This window comes from Taudactylus pleione, unplaced genomic scaffold (genome assembly GCF_031769625.1).
Source record: "Taudactylus pleione unplaced genomic scaffold, aTauple2 ptg000689l, whole genome shotgun sequence".
Taxonomy (NCBI): Eukaryota; Metazoa; Chordata; class Amphibia; order Anura; family Myobatrachidae; genus Taudactylus; species Taudactylus pleione.
Genome location: NW_028285091.1, coordinates 763,246 through 787,313, shown reverse-complemented (window position 1 = coordinate 787,313; position 24,068 = coordinate 763,246). Strand labels below are relative to the sequence as shown.

The following is a 24,068-nucleotide window of genomic DNA, read 5'->3' as shown; positions in this document are numbered from 1 at the left end:
TGTGACGTTACCGGATCTCCCTCTCTCCTATGCGGAAGTGTTGTACACTCTGTTTTTGAATCATACAGGAGCTGATGCACAGTTTGCGTAGCGCAATTTGTGTGATTTGACCCCGCACATGCCCAGAAAGGTGGCATTCGTGCCCATGCAGACTTGTGTCATTTTCCCACTTACGTGTGTTTGTGCATGGAAAGGCTATATGGGACAAGACCTATGCATCTGAGAAAGCCATACTACACTACTCCGGTTTCCTCTCACACTCTAATGCTGCGTACACACAATATGATATGCTGTCAGATTTGAAAGAGAACGATAACGATCCTATCGTTAAAATCTGACAGTCTCTGGCCCCTGCAAACGACCATACGATGGTCGATGCGCGGCCGCGTATGGTCGTTATCGACCAACTACCGTCTGTGCGAGCAGGCAGACCTGGTCGATATCGACCAGGTTAGCCTGCTTACTATAGGGACTCGGTCGTTACAGTCGTTAAGGGGTTACTGCATGTGTTGGATGAACATGCAACACATGCTGGACGATCAGACAACGATCATCTGATCGTTATCAGATCGTTGCCATCGTACCATGTGTACGCAGCATAAGGGGCATATTCAATTGGGTGCGAGAATAGCAAAAACCCTGCACCTGCGAAGTTTTTCCTGCAGGTGCAGGTTATTTGCTATTCAAATAGGTGTGGATTTTTTCATTTTTAACGCCCCGGGAGATTTTAATTCACGCACCTCCAGAGCAAAATGTGTTTTTTTTCCTAAAATCGTTTTAGGAAAACTCAGCGGGACTTGCTCTGGCATCCCGACGGTACCCCCCCTGAGGTCTAATTTAGCAATTGGAAGTTTCCAATTAGCTTAATTAGTCCTTAATTACTTACTTTCTGCAGCGCTGTCTTCTTCATCCAGCGTCGGAAGTAGGGTCTTAGTATGTCAGTGTGTGTGAGTGTTTGTTACTGTGTGTTATACCCCTTTTCCACCTAAATTCCGGGTCTGACCCGGAGTTGGAACAGAGTTCCTATCCGGATCAGACCCGGAATTTAGCCGGCGCCGACTCGGGATATTCCCGAGTCGGCGCCGCTCACACCGCAGTCGGGTCTGCATAGACCCGGCTTTCCCGGCGTGAAAGTGGACGCTTGGAGATGACGTCATCTCCAAGCGCCACTGAAGCCGGACCAATCAGCCGGCTAGCAGCGCACTCCAGGTCATCGTGACCCGGAGTGCGCTGTTCTCACAGCAGGGTTTCACGGGCTACGCCCGTGTTAAACCCTGCTAGTTACCTGGGTTGGATTGCCGGGTCACTCGACCCGGCGATCCAACCCTCTCCCCTTTTACACCAGGGAGCTGCCCGGGTTAACCCTGCAATAACCTGGGTTTTAGCTCCGGTGTAAAAGGGGTATGAGTGTGTATGAGTGAGTGTGTGCGTGCATGAGTGTGTATGAGTGAGTGTGGCCCCCCGGAATGGGCGCTGGGAGAACTACATCTACCAGCAGCCCTTGCCCCTCCCAGCAGCCCCTGGAGCCTCCCAGCAGCCCCCCCTCCAGTGTGAAGATAGAGGGGAGGCCACCGGGAGCCGCGGAGACCACTGGAGACCCCTGGGCAGGTAAGTGCAGAATTCTTTTTTTTTTTCTTTTTTTGAAAACCCCGCAACCACTTTTTTAAATTGGTACCGAGGGTATCAGAAGCACACATACCCACGGTAATCCAAAATTGGGCGCCCAATTGAATATGCCCCTAAAAATACACTGTTAGGTTAATTGGCTCTTGACAAAAATGAATCCTAGTGGGTGCGTGTACATGCGATAGGGAATATAGAGTGTGAGCTCCACTGGGGCAGGAACTGATGAGAATCACCAAACATTCTCTGTAAAGAGCTGCAGAATATGTGTGCGCTATATAAATAACTGGTAATAAATAAAGGATGATAATAGAGCGGATTAGGGAATTGCTTATATTTGGCTATCTGGAAATGTTTAATTGACACCCACTGGCGGTACCTCCTTTGCCCGGGCCATATGTACTGCTGTCGTTTACGTGTTTATACAAAACTCTTTTCTTTCCATTGCATCTGCTGTATTAGAGAGGTTTATGCATTATTATATATGTCTAAAATCAAACGCAATTGTTGCAGATAAAATAAATTGTTAATAACATGGACGCAGGTGGGAAACACGAGTATGTGACTTTATCCTGGCATAAACCAGGCGCATAGGTTACTGTTGCCAACTGACACACATTTCAATATAGTCGCTGTTTTGCATATGGGCGCAGGTGAAGCTTTACTAATGAAAGCAATTTGCTTCCGTGGCCAACCATGCATCAACCCCACCATGTTCTGCAATCCAGAGAGGTGGGCAGAGACCTTCCAAATTCATGCCTTTAAATAGTCATTGAAATTGATGGCTGCACTTTCCCGCCGTACTCTCCGTCAAAGTACAACAAATGAAGCAAGGGCAAATCTGTATTATTTTTGTTAAAAAGTATATTTATATATTTGATAACTACGGATGTGCAGGCTCGGACTAGTTCGTATTTTCCCACCAAAACTCTGGTCTCAGAAAGAGGCAAAACATCATCTTTCATGGGCAAACATCATCTTTCATGGACGTTTGTCCATGAAAGATGATGTTTTGCCTTTGTGAGACCCAATTTTTGGCGGGGAAAAAAAAATGAATCTGAATTTGGCGGGAAAATCTGAACTACTCCGAGTCTGCACACCCCTATTGATAACTCTATACGTTTCTTTAGGTATGAACACTAGCACCAAATTCACTACCCTACCAGTTTTACTTTACACGTAACAGACGATTAAAATAATAATGGTCTTTTAAATATACATCCAAAATAACAGTACTCCCCAATAATCTGTTTTCGGGCCCCCCGATTGTCAGACACTTTGTATTGTAAGCTCCCGGTCCTCAGGTCCCAAATCTATGGCACACGGACAAAGCTAGAGTCCTATTTTAATGTGTTTCGTTCAAAAAGTAATTTGTATAACCTCCTATATAAGAGACCATTTACTAAAATGTATTATTATTACGGTAGTATATTTTATCTATGTCCTATTTTTCCTATAAACGGTTTGTTTTCTTACAAAAAAGAGGCATGTTCCTGAATTGCAGTCCGGGGGAACGCAGATTGGTTCGGAACAGAGCTATAGAAACATTTTCCCTTTTTCATGAATCCTTTTGCGGTGTTTATCAAGACTCCCTTTCCTGGTGAAAAACCTGCCACACTCCATACACAGGAAGGGTTTCTGATCCGTGTGAATTACTTTGTGCTTGGCGAGATTGGACTGGTTGGCGAAGCCCTTGCCGCATTCCGGGCAGACGTAGGGCTTCTCTCCCGTGTGGATTATCTTGTGTGAAATTAGATTGGATTGGTTGGCGAAGGATTTCCCGCACTCGGCACATATAAATGGTTTCTCCCCGGTGTGAAGTATCAAATGTGCATTGAGACCAGACTTGCTGGAGAAAAACTTCCCGCAATCGGAACACGAGAACGGTTTCTCCCCCGTGTGAATTCTCACGTGCTTAACCAGAGCCGGGTTATTGCTGAAGCATTTTCCGCAAGCTGGACAGACCACCGGCTTATCTCCCGTGTGAATCTTCTCGTGGGTTTTCAGATTGAACTTACTGGCAAACAGTTTTCCGCACTCAGAGCAGGAAAAGGGCTTCTCCCCTGTGTGGACTCTCTGATGACTGACAAGACTTGGTTTGTAGGTGAAGCATTTCCCGCATATGGAGCAGCAGTACGGTTTATTGCCCGAGTGAGATCTCTGATGCTTTGTGAGATACGAGTAAAGGCTGAAACTCTTTCCGCATTCCGTGCAGATGAATTGTTTTTCCACCCCAACCTGATCAAACTCTTCTGAGATACTGTTGCGATCGGCTTCATGGCTTACGGCTCCGGATGCTGTGGCTGAACGATATAATTTTTTCCTGCTCTTACAGTTAAGTGCGTGGCCTGGAGAGAGAGAGAGAAAAAATTCTAAACATCATCCTGCATTATTTTAGTTAAGAGCAAATAAATATTCAACAGTAGCCATCTTTTTAAATTGTGGCTAATAAATCTAGTAAGTCACTGACTCGATTCTGAAGTGTAGCTGGTTTATTATGAACAGGGCCACCCCCCTCCCCCCCCCAACCAGTGACGTCATGACATCACACTGAGGGGGCATGGCCACCAGCAGCAGGAAATCAAGCACTGCCTGGAGCAGCTGTCCCACACACCCTGCAAGCCAGATGCAGGTACCGTGGGGCATCGCGGTGCTGCCCCCGGGGCACTGCTCGATGGCACCGCTCACACCCAACCCCGCGGCCTTGATAAGAACACTGGGAAAATGCCATGAATTACCCAAGACTTACATGTCCCTATTTTATAATGGCGCCATCTTCCTCTCATGGGATCCCATGGAGACAATGGGGTAGACGTAATAGCCTGTGCGTTACAGACAGCTATGAGACTTCAGCAATTTAGACGCTAGATTTATAGGACGCCCGCAATGCCGCTCCAACGACCCCAGCGTCGGTGGTCGCAGCACTGGCAACTGGGTCAGTGGCTTCGGCCGCAAACTCCTGCACAGGTGGGTTGTCTGCTAGAGGGAGCGCATCCTGGGGAGGGGCTAACAGGAGGAGCCTGTCTCCCCCATCTGGTTCAGACCCCAGGGCAAATGGCCGCCACTGCTAAGCAGTGAGTAAGCGGCTCCGTGCCAGGAGGGATCCGCACTTACATCCCCTGGCCGCACAGCGGGGATAAGATATCTCCCCTGTGTGCAGAAGTCTGCGGCCGAAGTTACTGACCCAATCGCCAGTGCTGCGGCCACCGGCACTAGGGTCAGTAGAGCAGCAGTGAGGGCGTCCTAGGGGACGCCTTTCACTGCCCACTCTAAAAGACTAAATAAAACTAATAAACGTAATGGGGGACCACCTAAAGCAACCCTTCTTCTACAACGGTGCTCGCTCCTGCCGGCACTAAACTAAAACAGAGTCATCCCTGTGCCCCCTAGTGGAGGAAGATGAAAACTAGGTTTGATTATTTTGGAAAACGTTACCTTAGAGGTGACCTATTTTATGTATTTACACTCTACCATGAGGGAATATACGGTCACATTTATTCTGGCTAATAAATACAGACCCGACTAAATGTGGTGTTCTCACCTGGGTGAATATCTACAGGAACGGGCTCCTCCTTCACCTGCTGCTCAGCGGACACATACATCTCTTCCTCCCCCTCTGTCTGTGATGAGACATCATCCGTCTCAGCTCCCAGCCACTCGGCCTGAATGTCACACAGAATAACACCCCAATGGGGTTTAGCACAATGTATCTAAAGTCAACGTCATAATAGATTGTCTAGTAACTACATCCATCTACCTGGTCATTAGTCCGGGTACTGTCACCTTCTTCAGAACAATCTGAATAGTAAGGAGGGGGACATCTCTCTGCTGTATGTCTGTTACTGGATCCATCTGTAGGAAGCCCACACAGTGACTGAGTACACTGTTTATTAGAAGAGGTGTATAATAGAAACCTAAACAGGTAACTGCATGGACACTATTCTCCTGCGGTTCCTGTGTTCCAGCTCCCTCCTCCATCCCCATATACACCCTCACTATTACATTAGAACCGTTAGTGGGTGCCTAGCATGATACGGACATGACAGCGGCTGTATGTGACTAGCATGTTCTGCTATTCTGCTTTTGGCGTTTATTACTCACCAATGCTGGTATCTCTAGGGATTCCCTCTTTCTTACATGGCTTTTCACTGTATTTCAACTTACACTTCTCCTCTTCTCCCTCCATATATTCAACTTTGATATTGAGCCGATTTTCAACCTTAATAGCAAAGAACCAATTAAAATAAATAAAAATAAAATAATAATAGTAATAGCATTTTTCTTAGTAAACTGCAGTTTTACAGCATAGATCTGCACAAGAATTCTGGCATTTAAGGGTAAAGCTGGGTGCACACTGGGCCTGATTCAGACCCGGTCGCCAGCGCTGAGCGCTCGCGACTGGATTGATGTTTTCCCACTGGGCATGCGCACGACGGAGCCACCATCATTGTGCGCATGCGCGAGACCCGGCTAGCGACGGTCGCTCCGGGTCTCGCACCAAAGAGGGCGAGCTGTCAATGGTGATTGACAGCTCGTCCCGTTTGGTAGGCGTGGCCGGGGGGTGGCTTCACAAACGGAGGCGTTCCCAAGCGAATGCCTACCGTTTGTGGGTGGCCCCACTGACATCACCAGTGATGTCAGTGGGAGAGCTTCCGGCTCTATTAGAGCCAGAAGCTCTCTGGGGCTTGCGGCCACGAGACCCTACCACAAGGGTCTCGTCGCAAGCCCGATGGTCGCGATGGTCTTGACCATCACGACCATCATCCTGGCTGCTCGCTATAGCTGTGGGTGGTCACCCACAACTATGCGAGCGGCCAGGAGGCCGCTCAAAAAAACCCCAAAAACGCCCTGATTCAGAGCGAGCGCTCTTTCAGAGCGTCCGGCTCTGAATCAGGGCCACTATACGATCCATAATACGATGTATAGTTCCGTTGCGGATCGGAACGCTATATTGTACGGATAGCGCAGTTTGTATGCCTGATCCGTCGTTCGCGATGGGCATTCATCGCATTGTCCCAACTACTGTTCTGCACAGCACATGGGACGATGCAATGATCAATCGCGCCGTTGTACACTGGATCATGTACTGTGTGTATGGCGCACACTATGTATCGTTGCAGCATTGTTACATCAGTGGGTACACATATTGTATAGTGTGTACCCAGCTTAAGACTCTCAATTCTACCTACCTGATGATCCCGTCGGATACGATGATCTTCTCCTGATCCATCCTGTGAGTAACGAATGCAGGGACATCTCTCCGGGGTATCTCTGTTACAGGATCCATCTGTAGGGGACACACAGTCACTGAGTACATTGTATATATAAGACTCAGGTGTATGGGTATGCAGGTTTCTAGATGGACTCCTCAAGATCTAACCCTCTCACTCCTCACTATCAGCTCAGCAAGGACACTCTGAGATGGTGAATAATGGACATGCCTCTTGCTTGATGCTATTTCCCACTCACCTTCCCTTACTCCTCCAATAGGTTACTAGGCATCACTGATAAATATGAGAGCATGGAAAGATGATCCAGGTGGTTGAGAACCCTTATATTGGAGATTCCACTGCCTATCACTTCCCATACATCATACAGTCAGGTACATAAATATTGGGACATTGACAGAATTTTCATATTTTGGCCTCTATTCACCACCACAATGGCTTTGAAATGAAACAAACAAGATGTGCTTTCACTGCAGACTTTCAGATTTAATTTGAGGGTAATTACATCCAAATCAGGTGAACGGTGTAGGAATTACAACGGTTTCTATATGTGCCTCCCACTTTTTAAGGGGCCAAAAGTAATGGGACTATCAACTCAAAAACTATTTCATGGACAGGTGTGGGCTATTCCCTCATTATTTCATTATCAATTAAGCAGGTAAAAGGTCTGGAGTTGATTCTAGGTGTGACATTTGCATTTGGAATCAGTTGCTGTCGACTCTCAATATGAGATCCAAAGAGCTGTCACTATCAGTGAAGCAAGCCATCATTAGGCTGAAAAATCAAAACAAACCCATCAGAGAGATAGCAAAAACATTAGGTGTGGCCAAATCAACTGTTTGGAACATTCTTAAAAAGAAAAAACGCACCGGAGAGCTCAGCAACACCAAAAGACCCGGAAGACCACGGAAAACAACTGTGGTGGATGCCAGAAGAATTATTTCTCTGGTGAAGAAAAACCCCTTCACAACAGTTGGCCAAATCAAAAACACTCTCCAGGAGGTAGGTGTATATGTGTCAAAGTCAACAATCAAGAGAAGACTTCACAAGAGTGAATATAGAGGGTTCACCACAAGATGTAAACCATTGGTGAGCCTCAAAAACAGGAAGACCAGATTACAGTTTGCCAAACAACATCTAAAAAAGCCATTACAGTTCTGGAACAACATCCTATGGACAGATGAGACAAAGATCAACTTGTACCAGAGTGATGGGAAGAGAAGAGTATGAAGAAGGAAAGGAACTGCTCATGATCCAAAACATACCACCTCATCAGTGAAGCATGGTGGTGGTAGTGTCATGGCGTGGGCATGTATGGCTGCCAATTGAACTGGTTCCCTTGTATTTATTGATGATGTGACTGCTGACAAAAGAAGCAGAATGAATTCTGAAGTGTTTCGGGCAATATTATATGCTCATATTCAGTCAAATGCTTCAGAACTCATTGGACGGCGCTTCACAGTGCAGATGGACAATGATCCGAAGCATACTGCAAAAGCAACCAAAGAGTTTTTTAAGGCTAAAAAGTGGAATGTTATGCAATGGCCAAGTCAATCCCCTGACCTGAATCCGATTGAGCATGCATTTCACTTGATGAAGACAAAACTGAAGGGAATATGCCCCAAGAACAAGCAGGAACTGAAGGCATTTGCAGTAGAGGCCTGGCAGAGCATCACCAGGGATGAAACCCAGCGTCTGGTGATGTCTATGCGTTCCAGACTTCAGGCTGTAATTGCATGCAAAGGATTTGCAACAAAGTATTAAAAAGTGAAAGTTAGATTTAGGATTGTTTAGTTTGTCCCATTACTTTTGGCTCCTTAAAAAGTGGGAAGCACATATAGAAACCGTTGTAATTCCTACACCGTTCACCTGATTTGGATGTAATTACGCTCAAATTAAATCTGAAAGTCTGCAGTTAAAGCACATCTTGTTTGTTTCATTTCAAAGCCATTGTGGTGGTGAATAGAGGCCAAAATATGAAAATTCTGTTAATGTCCCAATATTTATGCACCTGACTGTATCAGATACAGGGGAGATGAACCAAGCCGTGGAGAGAGATAAAGTACCGACCAATCAGCTTCTGACATTTTACAGGCTGTGCTTGAAAAATTACAGTTAGAAGCTGATTGGTTGGTAATTTATCTCTCTCCAAGGCTTGATAAACCTCCCCCACAGTCCCGTCCTCACTAACACAATCACAAGGACAGCTCACTGACTCCGACAAGGCCGCACATTCCTCTCCTGCTGCTGTGACCATTCTGATGATTTGATTGGCTAAAGGTTGTCCTATACCTGCCCACTTCAAAACGGAGGGCAGCTTGGATGAACAGGAAATTAATATTGAATTTATTACGGTCATCAGATGCAAGTCAGACATAACATACTAAGCTTGTATGCCTCCATAAACTGCTGGGACAACCTATGCACCTAACCTCTCCCCATCCCCTTGTCAATCTATGTCCTTTTGCCCTAAGCCATAGTGCACACACCGATAGAGTGGTGGGCATGTGCTTTTTTCCTATCACCAGGGTCACGGTCAATCAGAACGAAGAGTTTACATATTTTAGCTTGACTTGCGTATTACGAGAGCTCTGCCACAAAATCTTAGGGTGGATCGGAAATCACTTGTCTGCAATACCCATTTCAGGCCTATCAGACATCGGAGACGGACATGGTCCTTTGGATGGCCAAAACAACAATCTGGAGACCTAAGGTGGTGGATGGAGCCCATCCTGAACAGGCCAACTGTAATAGGATGGAACATTTTATAAAAAAAGATATAGTTGCGCTGACATGTGGCACCCCAAATTAGTGCTTTTTTAGCTAACAATATTGTTATACTGTGCTTAATAAGAGGACTCTGCTTCTTTTAAATCATTAATTGGTCATTTACGATTAGTACTGTATATTAATACAATCTACTGAATTCTTAACGGCGCTCCACCCTTTTTCCTTTTTGTGGAACATTTTATGACTGGACGAAAGGATAGAGACAGGATCATTGGAAAACATGGAGTGCAGCCATGGACAAAGAACATGATCTCAGACATTTGGAAGTGGATATATAAATAGGTAAAGTGGAGAGAAAAATCCCCAAACATTCAAATGCCAACCAAGCAACCAACCAACACTGGGCGGATACCTTATCTGCAGTGCTGACAGAGGAGGAAGCAGAGGAAGAGGTCACTGACCTGTGGTGATATCCGATGTTACTCTCCTCTCATCCCCAGGACAAGCGTCTTCCTCCGTAAACTCAGATTTCACTTCAACCTTCACATATGCCAGATCGTCCACCTACATGTCACGCACAATGGCCACATGAATGGACATTGCAGCTTACTTCAGTGGCTACAATATTCTAAGTTAACAATGCAAATAGATTCATGGAAATACATTAATGGAGATATTCAGTGGAATGGTGGCCTTAATTAAAGAAATAAATAAATACATTACAAACGGTTTGATTACATGACATTCGTATCATAATTTATTAAGCGGTTAATGTTCTGAGACAGGGGTAGGCAACCTGTGGCACTCCAGCTGCCGTAGAACTACACATCCCAGCATGCCCTACCACAGTTTTTGGATGCCCTAACAGCAAAACTGTCGCAGGGCATGCTGGGATGTGTAGTTCCACAGCAGCCACAGGGTGCCTACCCCTTTTCTGAGGGATAATCGCTCTCCCTGCTATAGGGAAGTAGTCAGCATCACGGCGTGCAGGATGCCGATGGGCAAAATAGTGCCAGGATCCCGGCACAAGAATCCCAACCGCCGGGATCCCGAAGGTAAGTATCGGACGTTAGGGAGAGGGTTAGGGTGCAGGGTTAGGGTTAGGCACTAGGGGGAGGGTTAAGCACTAGGGGGGAGGTTAGGTTTAGGCATCGGGGAGGAAGTGTTCGGTTTAGGGTACGGGGAGGGGGAGGTTAGGTTTAGGCACTAGGGGGGAAGGTTAGGTTTAGGCACTAGGGGGGGAGGTTACGGTTAGGCACTGGGGAGGGAGGGTTAGGGGTAAGGGTTAGTCTTACCTTGTTTTCTTATGGGTGTCAGGATTCTGTCGGGATGTCGCTGTCGGTATTCTGACCAACGGGATCTCATACCCAACCCTCCTAAACATAGTTGTTCCCCAGGGTTCCTAGTGTATGAATAGGATGCAGTGTCATGGGTTCTGGTTCAGCACACAAAATGGAGTCCTTCATTCTGTGCAGGTGGCAGGTGCACTTTAGATCCCACAAGAACTCAACATCTGTGCTGCTTTGGGCAGCACAGATGGTGTAGTGGTTAGCACTACTGCCTCACAGCACTGAGGGTTCGATTCCCACCACGGCCCTACCTGTGTGGAGTTTGTATATTCTCCCTGTGCTTGCGTGGGTTTCCTCCGGGTACTCCGGTTTCCTCCCACACTCCAAAAATATACTGGTAGGTTAATTGGCTCCCAACAAAAATTACCCCTAGTGTGTATGTGTGTGCGTGTACATGTGGTAGGGAATATAGAGTGTAAGCTCCACTGGGACAGGGACTGATGTGAATGGCCAACTACTCTCTGTAAGCGCTATATAAATAACTGGTAATAAATACTAAATAAATAAAAACTATTAGGTATCCACTGTGGTGCTAATGTAGACATTCTGTACTATAGAGGGCAATTCAACATTGCATCCGACTTCGGTCAGGCACCGACGAAAACTGAGTGCCTGAGGCTCGGGGGCGGGGTATAGGAGAGGGACCCCAGTGCATCCTGGAAGGATGGAGAAGTTTTTAACTCTGTGGTGCCTGGATGTCTGCCGTTATCGCCTGTACCCCAAGGTATCCTGTGGATACCCTATGGACCTTGATGTAGAAAACCCACTAAGAACTTGCTTAGTAATGAGTTGCATTGCTCTCCCATATATTAGGACAGTTTTCATAACATCACTTCTTGGCCTTTTGGTCTAGACCCCTAGGGGCCAAATGTAATAGGGTGAGAGCTTAGAAAATGTCAGAGTTTAGCAGTAACCTGTCACACTATGTAAACTCGGCCAATGTAATAGAGCCTGAGAACAGAAAAATTCCCATGTTTTTAGACTCAAAAAACTCACGATTTAAAATCTCATCCAGATGTTTCCCATTTTGAAGATAAAACTCGACCAATGTGAGAGATTACTGCTAACCTCTCACCCTATTACATTTGGCCCCTTGTGTCCATGATCGGAGGGGGTGGTCAATTCTCCTAGGACAGAACTAGTCTGCCTTAATCCTATGGCCACTTGCACCCAGAGTGCCAACAAAGAGATGTCAGAAAATCTCAGGTGGTGGCCAGACGTCACTCAGTCTGAGGGTAAAATAAAAGTGCTGCCATTCCAGTTTGTTTACTTTAGTGGTTGTTGTGTTTTCCACAGATTGATGGGTGCGGTTCACCCTTATAAGCTCCATTCCCCAAGTGAGGCAGTGTGATTCTGGGGCTCCCTACTTCCTTACAGCTGAAGACTTTTGTCCTCTGGTTCAATTGATTCCAAGTTAAAGGGGATCCCACCCCTACCCTCTACAGTTCACCCCTACCCTCTACAGTGCTGAATAAAGTGGGATGGTTTTCTTAAAGACACAACAACACAACATACATAAAAAAACAAAAAAAACAAAGTAATTCAAACCTTATTCTGCTTCCTATGCATATTTCTATCATTCTGTATACAATCCACTGAATAAGGAGTGCTGGGCCTTCTCTCTGGTGTACACGACCCACCTGCAGAAGACACACATGGTCACATTACTGATATAGAGGTGCATATTATGACTTACACAGGAACCTATTTTCCATAGTGGTCACATGACCACTCACATGACTGCCTCTCATTCCTCACTATGATCTCAGGATTTACCCCGTCAGTCTGCCCAGGACACTGTGTGCAGTTGTTCGGTGGGTGAAGGGACTCAAGATTACCTGCTGCATCATGCTTTACACTCAGTCAATGACCGTTTCATCCCACTTTGGCCTAGAATGTAAGCTCTAGCAAACGACGCGTTTCACCTTGTATTTATGCAAATGCTCTGTTACTTTGCAGTGTGCACCAGTTATTAGGTTCCCATAGCGTTTATCCATGTTTTCTTCTTCCCGAAACGCTACAAACATATCCCCAAAATATATTGCAAAATCATATACCAATAGTATACTAATACTGTTTCTTACCTGTCCTCTCCTATAACTAATGTAACAGTGAGCAAAAAAAACCAACTAATTATCGTGTTATTCAGAATTACCAAATAAAAAACTAAACATTATCAGTGTGATCAAGCTTATAAGCTCTAATATTAAGCTAAGCAATACATTAGAGATAGTTGGAATGTGTGAAAATATAACACTCAAAATTCTATATATACAAAAATACTGTGAGAGCAGCAGTGGCACATTCAAAAATGGGATTGATATACTTATGTTAAATCCTTTCCCCATAGACACAAACTATAACTGATCCTTGACAAAGTTTATCACCTTACCAGCTCCATAGATAATAGATAATAATTTGAATATTCCTCCCTTTGGGGTTTGGTTGGGAGATACGTTTTCTCCTTAGGCTGCAGATTTATACACCTTTACCACCAAAAACCCGGGACCGACCTAGATTTTCGGACATGGTTCCAACCCAGGTCAGACCCCATTACACGGCACCTCACACTGAACCCGTGTCTGCTCTGCTAAACTTGTGAGGTCATAAAAAGTGGGAGGTGACTGCTCCACAACCACCAAACAGCTCATTTTAGGCATGACCCAGGTCGGATAACCCGGGTTGCGTCGTTTACACTGCACCGTTACCTGGGTCCGACCTTGATAGCTACCTGGGTTGGATTCCCGGGTCAAGTGACCCGGGTTATTTTTCAGGGACCCTTTTCCACTTATTGTAGCAGTGGAATAAGGGTATAAGTTTCCGCATAATTTAAGTAAAGTTTACCTGCTGAATAGACCCCTTAAATCGATTGTCAGCGAGCAACAGTTAAGACTAAAGTAATGACACTTGCTGCAGTTTAATGTACATGTGTATTACTGCTCGCAGTGGCTCTGACGCAACAGCACCTGTAGGTGTTATACTGGAACTAGAATAAAATATGTCCATTTCATGTAATACAATCCCACCCAGTCTGGAGCTAAGAAATCCTCCCCAATGGGTTATTAACAAGGACATTTTTTAAAGCTATTACAGCTAATTCTCTACCCCAACAGTGTTCCTAAGGACAATAGATTTCCACGCATTATAATTATCGCTCGTTGATTGCACAATTGCATGTTTTCTAATTACATGAATGTTAGTTTTCGTTATCATATGAATGTTAGTTTTTGTAATCATATGGATGTTAGTTTTTGTAATCATATGGATGTTAGTTTTTGTAATCATATGGATGTTAGTTTTTGTAATCATATGGATGTTAGTTTTTGTAATCATATGGATGTTAGTTTTTGTAATCATATGGATGTTAGTTTTTGTAATCATATGGATGTTAGTTTTTGTAATCATATGGATGTTAGTTTTTGTAATCATATGGATGTTAGTTTTCGTTATCATATCAATGTTAGTTTTTGTAATCATATGGATGTTAGTTTTGTAATCATTTTTACACTATATAAACACTGTGCGGGAATTTTCCACTTACCCAGCGATTGCGGCTGATCTCCCGTCATCATTGTCTCGCCCCCTTGAGTAACACCTGTACATAGAGGAAACATAAAGAATACATGGAAATGAGGATTACCAGAACGTGGATGAACGGCTTGGTATCCAACAGTCAGTTACCAGTTAGCTGTGGCACGTATATTACACTTAATGTGCGTACACACGGTACGATTTCTAAGAACGCTAACGATATAACGTTCATTTTTATGCAGTGAATGACCAACGATGTGCTTTCCTGCATGAACGATATTTGTGATAGTTTAACACCTTATCCTACAGAGAAAAAGTACCAAATCATTAAAAACTTAAATAGCAGACCCCACCCCCCAACATGGCCCCTTCCACCAGGTACAGAATGTAAGAATGTTGTCGTAATTTATTGATAAGAAAGTTAAAAGTTGCTAAGAAAGTTGTTTTAACACAGGTGACGGCAATCATAAATTAAGAGGGAAGCATTCTGTACCTGGTGGATGGATCCATGATGGAGGGTATGATATAGATTACACATATACTGTATATACAGAGGAGCTGCAGGACCAGTTTAAGGACCACATGGATCTGGGGCTGAAAATGACCAAGGGCCTATTATGAGCAGAGGAGGTGTGGCCACTGCTGTGTGGGTGTGGCCAGTGCGGTGTGGGTGTGGCTAGTCCCATGTGGGTCTGTACACTCCCTACACTCTTAGCCCCAATGTCTCCCTAAAAATGTAAAAGTATAAAAATTGTATCATTTTGTGAGGAAAATAGAAATACAACTTAAATTTTGATACTTATGATTTATGGCTGACTGTTCTTCACTCAATCCAAAGGTATTACAGCCTCTTCTCCTCTACCCTCTCCATTAAGTTGACATGGTCCTCTCTTCGTTCTCTATAACTATGACAACATGTGTATGATTCTAATAATGTGTAGGCTGGTATTTATGTATATATACTTGCTCGTTAACCTGTTATTTTAGTATAACTGCTCTGTACAGCGCAACTGGTACTTTGTGCCACTCTATAAATAAGTGCTAATATTAATACATACATAGTACATACATACATGCACTCAATTTGAGTGCTCAAAATAAATAGGTTAAACAAAAATGAAAAAGCAGTCAATTCCCACATGATTCAAAGAAACAAAACATTGTAAATTGCAGAGCTAAATTGTTAAAACATATATCAATATTTTTACATGAACAGCATAAAGACACATTTGTATGAAAAGAGTAACAATTGTCTTGTTTGTATTATTTTATATATGTTATTAAAAATGTATAAAAAACAGATATAAAGAAAATAGTTCTTAAACTGTAATAAAAACAGCATATTAAACATAATTTATCAAACATAAATAGGGGCAATTAGGACATTGCATAACCAATATATAAAAACGTTTGCTAGACAGGTTCCGGATTTATATATATCCTTTATTTGGATTATTGCAAGTCCCAACTTCAGATGGTCGGATGAATAAAAACCTGCTTCAGGCACTGCAAGTAAGTTAGGGGCTTAGGGGTGTAATAACTGGACCAATATTCTGACTCCACTTCTGCATTGTAGATAAACACTGGGATATAATCGCAAAAGGAAACACTAGAGCGAGTGGCCAACGTTACTTTGCATATTGCAATAGAGAAAGCTTTGTGTTAATAGATGTCCATGAATGTTAATATAGGGCAGCAGAAATCTACCTCAGTGTGTGTGTGTGTATATATATGTGTATATATATATATATATATATATATATATATATATCAGTGCTATACTCAGCATGCCCATGCCGTGTGGTGTGTCAACCCCCCCCCCCTGCACTCTCACCTGACTCCCCTCTGCCTGGTCTCCCAGCACTGTCCCCACTACTCCTTCCCTGCACTCTCACCTGACTCCCCTCTGCCTGGTCTCCCAGCACTGTCCCCACTACTCCTTCCCTGCTCTCTCACCTGACTCCCCTCTGCCTGGTCTCCCAGCACTGTCCCCACTACTCCTTCCCTGCCCTCTCACCTGACTCCCCTCTGCCTGGTCTCCCAGCACTGTCCCCACTACTCCTTCCCTGCTCTCTCACCTGACTCCCCTCTGCCTGGTCTCCCAGCACTGTCCCCACTACTCCTTCCCTGCACTCTCACCTGACTCCCCTCTGCCAGGTCTCCCAGCACTGTCCCCACTACTCCTTCCCTGCACTCTCACCTGACTCCCCTCTGCCTGGTCTCCCAGCACTGTCCCCACTTCTCCGTCCCTGCCCTCTCACCTGACTCCCCTCTGCCTGGTCTCCCAGCACTGTCCCCACTACTCCTTCCCTGCTCTCTCACCTGACTCCCCTCTGCCTGGTCTCCCAGCACTGTCCCCACTACTCCATCCCTGCTCTCTCACCTGACTCCCCTCTGCCTGGTCTCCCAGCACTGTCCCCACTACTCCGTCCCTGCCCTCTCACCTGACTCCCCTCTGCCTGGTCACCCAGCACTGTCCCCACTACTCCTTCCCTGCTCTCTCACCTGACTCCCCTCTGCCTGGTCTCCCAGCACTGTCCCCACTACTCCTTCCCTGCCCTCTCACCTGACTCCCCTCTGCCTGGTCTCCCAGCACTGTCCCCACTACTCCTTCCCTGCTCTCTCACCTCTCTCCCCTCTGCCTGGTCTCCCAGCACTGTCCCCACTACTCCTTCCCTGCACTCTCACCTGACTCCCCTCTGCCTGGTCTCCCAGCACTGTCCCCACTACTCCTTCCCTGTACTCTCACCTGACTCCCCTCTGCCTGGTCTCCCAGCACTGTCCCCACTACTCCGTCCCTGCCCTCTCACCTGACTCCTCTCTGCCTGGTCTCCCAGCACTGTCCCCACTACTCCGTCCCTGCACTCTCACCTGACTCCCCTCTGCCTGGTCTCCCAGCACTGTCCCCACTACTCCTTCCCTGCCCTCTCACCTCTCTCCCCTCTGCCTGGTCTCCCAGCACTGTCCCCACTACTCCTTCCCTGCACTCTCACCTGACTCCCCTCTGCCTGGTCTCCCAGCACTGTCCCCACTACTCCTTCCCTGCCCTCTCACCTGACTCCCCTCTGCCTGGTCTCCCAGCACTGTCCCCACTACTCCGTCCCTGCACTCTCACCTGACTCCCCTCTGCCTGGTCTCCCAGCACTGTCCCCACTACTCCTTCCCTGCCCTCTCACCTCTCTCCCCTCTGCCTGGTCTCCCAGCACTGTCCCCACTACTCCTTCCCTGCACTCTCACCTGACTCCCCTCTGCCTGGTCTCCCAGCACTGTCCCCACTACTCCGTCCCTGCACTCTCACCTGACTCCCCTCTGCCTGGTCTCCCAGCACTGTCCCCACTACTCCTTCCCTGCCCTCTCACCTGACTCCCCTCTGCCTGGTCTCCCAGCACTGTCCCCACTACTCCGTCCCTGCACTCTCACCTGACTCCCCTCTGCCTGGTCTCCCAGCACTGTCCCCACTACTCCTTCCCTGCCCTCTCACCTCTCTCCCCTCTGCCTGGTCTCCCAGCACTGTCCCCACTACTCCTTCCCTGCACTCTCACCTGACTCCCCTCTGCCTGGTCTCCCAGCACTGTCCCCACTACTCCTTCCCTGTACTCTCACCTGACTCCCCTCTGCCTGGTCTCCCAGCACTGTCCCCACTACTCCGTCCCTGCACTCTCACCTGACTCCCCTCTGCCTGGTCTCCCAGCACTGTCCCCACTACTCCTTCCCTGCCCTCTCACCTGACTCCCCTCTGCCTGGTCTCCCAGCACTGTCCCCACTACTCCGTCCCTGCACTCTCACCTGACTCCCCTCTGCCTGGTCTCCCAGCACTGTCCCCACTACTCCTTCCCTGCCCTCTCACCTCTCTCCCCTCTGCCTGGTCTCCCAGCACTGTCCCCACTACTCCTTCCCTGCACTCTCACCTGACTCCCCTCTGCCTGGTCTCCCAGCACTGTCCCCACTACTCCTTCCCTGTACTCTCACCTGACTCCCCTCTGCCTGGTCTCCCAGCACTGTCCCCACTACTCCTTCCCTGCCCTCTCACCTGACTCCCCTCTGCCTGGTCTCCCAGCACTGTCCCCACTACTCCGTCCCTGCACTCTCACCTGACTCCCCTCTGCCTGGTCTCCCAGCACTGTCCCCACTACTCCTTCCCTGCCCTCTCACCTCTCTCCCCTCTGCCTGGTCTCCCAGCACTGTCCCCACTACTCCTTCCCTGCACTCTCACCTGACTCCCCTCTGCCTGGTCTCCCAGCACTGTCCCCACTACTCCTTCCCTGTACTCTCACCTGACTCCCCTCTGCCTGGTCTCCCAGCACTGTCCCCACTACTCCTTCCCTGCCCTCTCACCTGACTCCCCTCTGCCTGGTCTCCCAGCACTGTCCCCACTACTCCGTCCCTGCACTCTCACCTGACTCCCCTCTGCCTGGTCTCCCAGCACTGTCCCCACTACTCCTTCCCTGCCCTCTCACCTCTCTCCCCTCTGCCTGGTCTCCCAGCACTGTCCCCACTACTCCTTCCCTGCACTCTCACCTGACTCCCCTCTGCCTGGTCTCCCAGCACTGTCCCCACTACTCCTTCCCTGTACTCTCACCTGACTCCCCTCTGCCTGGTCTCCCAGCACTGTCCCCACTACTCCTTCCCTGCCCTCTCACCTGACTCCCCTCTGCCTGGTCTCCCAGCACTGTCCCCACTACTCCGTCCCTGCACTCTCACCTGACTCCCCTCTGCCTGGTCTCCCAGCACTGTCCCCACTACTCCTTCCCTGCCCTCTCACCTCTCTCCCCTCTGCCTGGTCTCCCAGCACTGTCCCCACTACACCTTCCCTGCACTCTCACCTGACTCCCCTCTGCCTGGTCTCCCAGCACTGTCCCCACTACTCCTTCCCTGCACTCTCACCTGACTCCCCTCTGCCTGGTCTCCCAGCACTGTCCCCACTACTCCTTCCCTGTACTCTCACCTGACTCCCCTCTGCCTGGTCTCCCAGCACTGTCCCCACTACTCCGTCCCTGCAGTCCCCCCCATGCACACACACAGCATTAGCTGATGATGGGTGGTAGTGACAGAAGGAAGCTCTCACCCTACTGTGTCAGGACTCAGTGACCACTATCTCCGATTACTCTGATAGTCAGATTCAGTCGCCGCATTCTGATCTCATCAAAAGTTTACCTGCAGTGAAGGCTCATGGGAAGCGTAGTTTCCCTTTTATTTTACAGTGCAAACACTAGAGGAATACAGTATTGCAATTTGGTACGCAGAGGTGTCTATAGGCGTCTGACTTTTTATTAAAGGAGAACAAAGGACACATAAAATTCTTTGCTCATAAGAGGAATGCTCTATGTATTTGCCCACTATTTCCTTACTAACCATGGAGAAGCCTATGTTACTGTTTTGTTTTTTTAAAGATGGTTGCAAGTCACTTAACATTATACAGCCTCTAGTATACATATACAGTCGTTCTAAAGACTATATAGAGCTGTTGTTGTGCTATAATACTCATATGCTATATATCTATCTATAAATATATATACTGTATACATACATATATACATACATATATATTAGAAGGGCATAGTCGTGCCATTATATTAAGGCTGCATCTAAAAAAAACGTTTCCATAGAGAATTCCAAAGGGGGGGGGGGGGCAGAGTGTTTAAGGGGCTACACCTCAAAAGCTATAGGAGGTATACGGATCTGAAATTTGGCATGGCCGGGTAGAACTGTTACTGGATGCTGCATGCCAAATTTCAGGGCAAAACCATAAAAAATGAGGACATGGGACATTCTCAATTAGGAACCCTTTTCTGCTGTAGTCTATGGGTTTTTTTTGGGGAAGGCAAAACTCAGGGTAGGGGTGGAATTTACACTTGGGGTTTGTTTTATTCGGTAGCTATTGTTCCAGGGTTCAGGTAAATTAGAAAGTTACAGTTTTTAAACTATTACCTCAAGATTGCACCATTATATTATAGGACTTTTCAACTTGTTGCGTAGCCTCAGTAGGAACCTCCAGCAGGTGTAGTCATAGTGGCTTCACTTGTGTGCAGCAAGATGGGCGGCGATAGCGGGCAATGGTAGCAGCGGCGGTGTAGACACCAGCGGCGACGGTGTCGGCAGCGGGCGACCGGACGCGGATGTCGGCGGCGGCGCGGGTTTCGGTAGCGGAGAGTCCGGCGGCGGTGAGGGCGTTGGCGGCGGGCCTGGATTCAAGAGGATCCAGTCCCCGTCAGCCATTCTGCCGAAAACAAAAGCGGCGCCCATTTCAAAAATGGCGCCTTAGCGCCATTGTTGAAATTCAAAGATGGCCACCGCGAGCCAATCACAACTTTGAATTTAAAAAATGGCGCTAAGGCGCCGTTTTTTAAATGGGCGCCGCTGCCGTACTAGCCAGAATGGCTGGCGGGGATTGGATCCTCTCGGAACCAGGCCCGCCGCCGACACCTGAACAAGCACCGGTCCCACAGCTGCCGGGTGCCCCGACGATGTCGCAAGCCGTGATTGACTCGCGGCGGCCATCTTTGATTGTGACGTCATTGGAGGCGGTGGCACCTGAAGAGGACCACAGAAGCCCTGGGGAGGTCGCAGCCACCCACCAGGTGAAGATGCCAGAAGTTCTGGCGGGTGGGCGCCCGCCAGGCGAAGACACGAGAAGTCCTAGTGGGAGGCAGCCACGAAAAAGAGCTAACATGCTGCCGCCCACTAGGCGAAGACGCCGAAGCCCTGGCGGGTTGGCGCCCAGCAGGTGAAGATGCCAGAGGTCCTAGTGGGCGGCAGCCATGAAAGAGAGCTGACACAGGCTGCCGCCCACTAGGTGAAGACATTGAAGCCCTGGCGGGTTGCCGCCCGCCAGGCGAAGACTGCGAAGCCCTGGAGGGTTGGCACCCGCCAGGTGAAAGACGCCATAAGTCCTAGTGGGTGGCAGCCATGAAAAAGAGCTGACACAGGCTGTCGCCCACTAGGTGAAGACATCGGAGCCCTGGCGGGTTGGCGCCCACCAGGTGAAGACGCCGGAAGTCCTACTGGGAGGCAGCCACGAAAAAGAACTAACATAGGCTGCCGCCTATTAGGTGTAGACATCGAAGCCCTGGCGGGTGAAGACGCCAAAGCCCTGGCGCATTGGCACCCGCTAGGCGAAGACACCGAAGCACTGGCGGGTTGGCGCCCGCCAGGCGAAGACGCCATAAGTCCTAGTGGACAGCAGCCACGAAAAAGAGCTGACACAGGCTGTCGCCCACTAGGTGAAGACGTCGAAGCCCTGGTGGGTTGTGCGCGCCGCCGGCCGGTGAAGGCGCCGAAGCCCTGGTGTGTTGACGCCCGCCAGGTGAAGACACCAGAAGTCCTAGTGGGCGGCAGCCACGAAAAAGAGCTGACACAAGCTGTCGCCCACTAGGTGAAGACGTCGAAGCCCTGGTGGGTTGTGCGTGCCGCCGGCCGGTGAAGACGCCGAAGCCCTGGTGGGTTGATGCCCGCCAGGCGAAGACACCAGAAGTCCTAGTGGGAGGCAGCCACGAAAAAGAGCTAACACAGGTTGCCACCCACTAGACGAAGACAACGAAGCCCTGGCGAGTTGGCGCCCGCAAGGCGAAGATGCCGGTAGTCCTAGTGGGCGGCAGCCATGAAAAAGAGCTGACACAGGCTGCCGCCCACTAGGTGAAGACGTCGAAGCCCTGCCAGGTTGGTGCATGCCAGGCGATTACGCGGAAGCCCTTCCGGGTTGGCATCCACCAGGCGAAGATGCCGCAGCCCGAAGGGTGCCCTGAGGAGGGGGACCCCTTTATTGGGGGGGTCCCCAGCTCCTTAGGGATCCCCAGCCTGGACTGACTAGCGGTCAAGGCTGATGCTGCGACTGGGGGTCCCGGTGAAAGGGCTCCCCTGGCTGTGGCATCAGCCCGTTAGAAATAGTCCGGTGCTGATCCTGGAGAATACAGGGGGACCCTACTAATTTTTTACCCTGTATTTCCAGAACCAGGACCGGATCAGAGCCCAGTGCTGGTTGCACAACTTACAGGGGACCCTTACGTCATTTGTCCCCTGCATTTTGACAAACGGCTGGTTCGGACTAGTCTGGTGCTGGTTGTGCTTAAATACGGGGTACCCCTATGTCATTTGTCCCCTGCATTTAAGCACAACCAGGACTGGCTGCCTGCTTGAAAAAAAAAAAAAAAAAAACTAAAAAAAAGGCGTGGCCCCACCTCCCAAAAACAACAAGCACTGGGCTTTGGAGCCCCAGTACTGGTTGTGCTAAATACAGGGGACAAATGACGTAGGGGTCCCCCGTATTAAGCACAACCAGCACCAGGCTTTTCAGAACCTGTCCTGGTTGCCAAAATACGGGGGACAAATAACGTAGGGGTCCCCCGTATTTACCGCAACCAGCACAGGGCTCTGAGGCGGTCCTGGTCCTGGAAATACAGGGGGAAAAAAATGCATAAGGCCCCCCTGTATTTCCCAGAACCAGCACCGGACTCCTCCTAGCGGGGGTCCCCCTCCTCAGGGCACCCCAGGCCCAGGCTACTAGCCCGGGGCTATCTCCAGCACCCCTGGGCGGTGGGTGCTGGGTTGATTATGTTAAGTGTGGTGCATTTGAAAATATAAATATTGGCTTTTGCTGTGGAACTACAGTTTCCAGCAAGCCTCCCCCGCATGCTGGTACTTGGAGAACCACAAGTACCAGCATGCGGGGCATTATGGGCATGCTGGTAGCTGTAGTTCCACAACAAAAGCAATATTAAAAAAACACACAAAATTATACAGAAAAGTATAATTTTATTAAAACATACATGCACACACACATACACTATCTCACATACTCACCTAGTATCCCTGAAGCCAATCTGTCCTCTTCTCCAGTAGGTAATCCAATGGTGTACCTGTAATAAAAATTCCATACTCACCTCCTCCTATGCGTAGATCTGTCCTCTTCGTTCCAAAGTAGGCAAATCCTGGGTCTTGGCAAAAAAAATAAAAAATGAATTAACCAAGCCCAAGGACACTACTACCCGAATGACAGCTCCGCTGCGGGATTTCAGTCCAGAAATCCTGGTGCGGAGCGCTCATTGGCTGAGAGACGCGAGCCTTCCACCTCTCAGCCAATGAGCGGTTCAGCGCCATTTTAGAAATTCAAAGATGGCTGCCGCTCATTGGCTGAGAGAGGCGAGCCTTCCACCTCTCAGCCAATGAGCGGTTCAGCTGTATTTTCTGCTTAGACCTCAGTTGCATAGACTGCATGTGTGTATTCCAATGAGCACACAATTCTGTGAATTAGCAGCTCCGCCATTTTGCGAGTGACAGCAATCTCGTTCTGTGAGAGTTCTGATTCTGCCGTTAACCACAGGGTGTGATGGCATACCATATCTGTATTGCGCAAGGAAAACGTCCATTAAGGCATCAGCTGTAATGATCGTAATTTCATTGCTTTTTGAAGTTTGAGTGGCAGAAAATCAATAGGTTTTGCAAATTTTCAGATCATGTCTAAGCAGCCTTAATGGGACATGTGAAATTGTCTATGGAATGTATATATATATATATATATATATATATACATATACATATATATATATATATATATATATATGTATTAGGGGTGTGCACCGGCCACTTTTCGTGTTTTGGTTTTGGATCTGGA

The 24,068-nt window shown here is 48.1% G+C and overlaps 1 protein-coding gene across 1 annotated transcript in view; it reads right to left on the bottom strand.

Annotated features, from left to right (window-relative positions):
• Positions 1-1,372: 1,372 nt before the first annotated feature.
• LOC148477790 (uncharacterized) overlaps positions 1,373-24,068 on the bottom strand; it is a 100,571-nt gene continuing 77,875 nt past the window's right edge. The window contains exons 10-17 of the mRNA XM_088456147.1: positions 14,472-14,525; positions 12,479-12,570; positions 10,043-10,145; positions 6,813-6,910; positions 5,725-5,842; positions 5,381-5,475; positions 5,165-5,285; positions 1,373-3,971 (exon numbers count right to left, since the gene is read on the bottom strand). Coding sequence (XP_088312273.1) covers positions 3,160-3,971; positions 5,165-5,285; positions 5,381-5,475; positions 5,725-5,842; positions 6,813-6,910; positions 10,043-10,145; positions 12,479-12,570; positions 14,472-14,525 — 1,493 coding nt within the window. The 3' untranslated portion in view covers positions 1,373-3,159. The remainder of the gene's footprint in view (positions 3,972-5,164; positions 5,286-5,380; positions 5,476-5,724; positions 5,843-6,812; positions 6,911-10,042; positions 10,146-12,478; positions 12,571-14,471; positions 14,526-24,068) is intronic.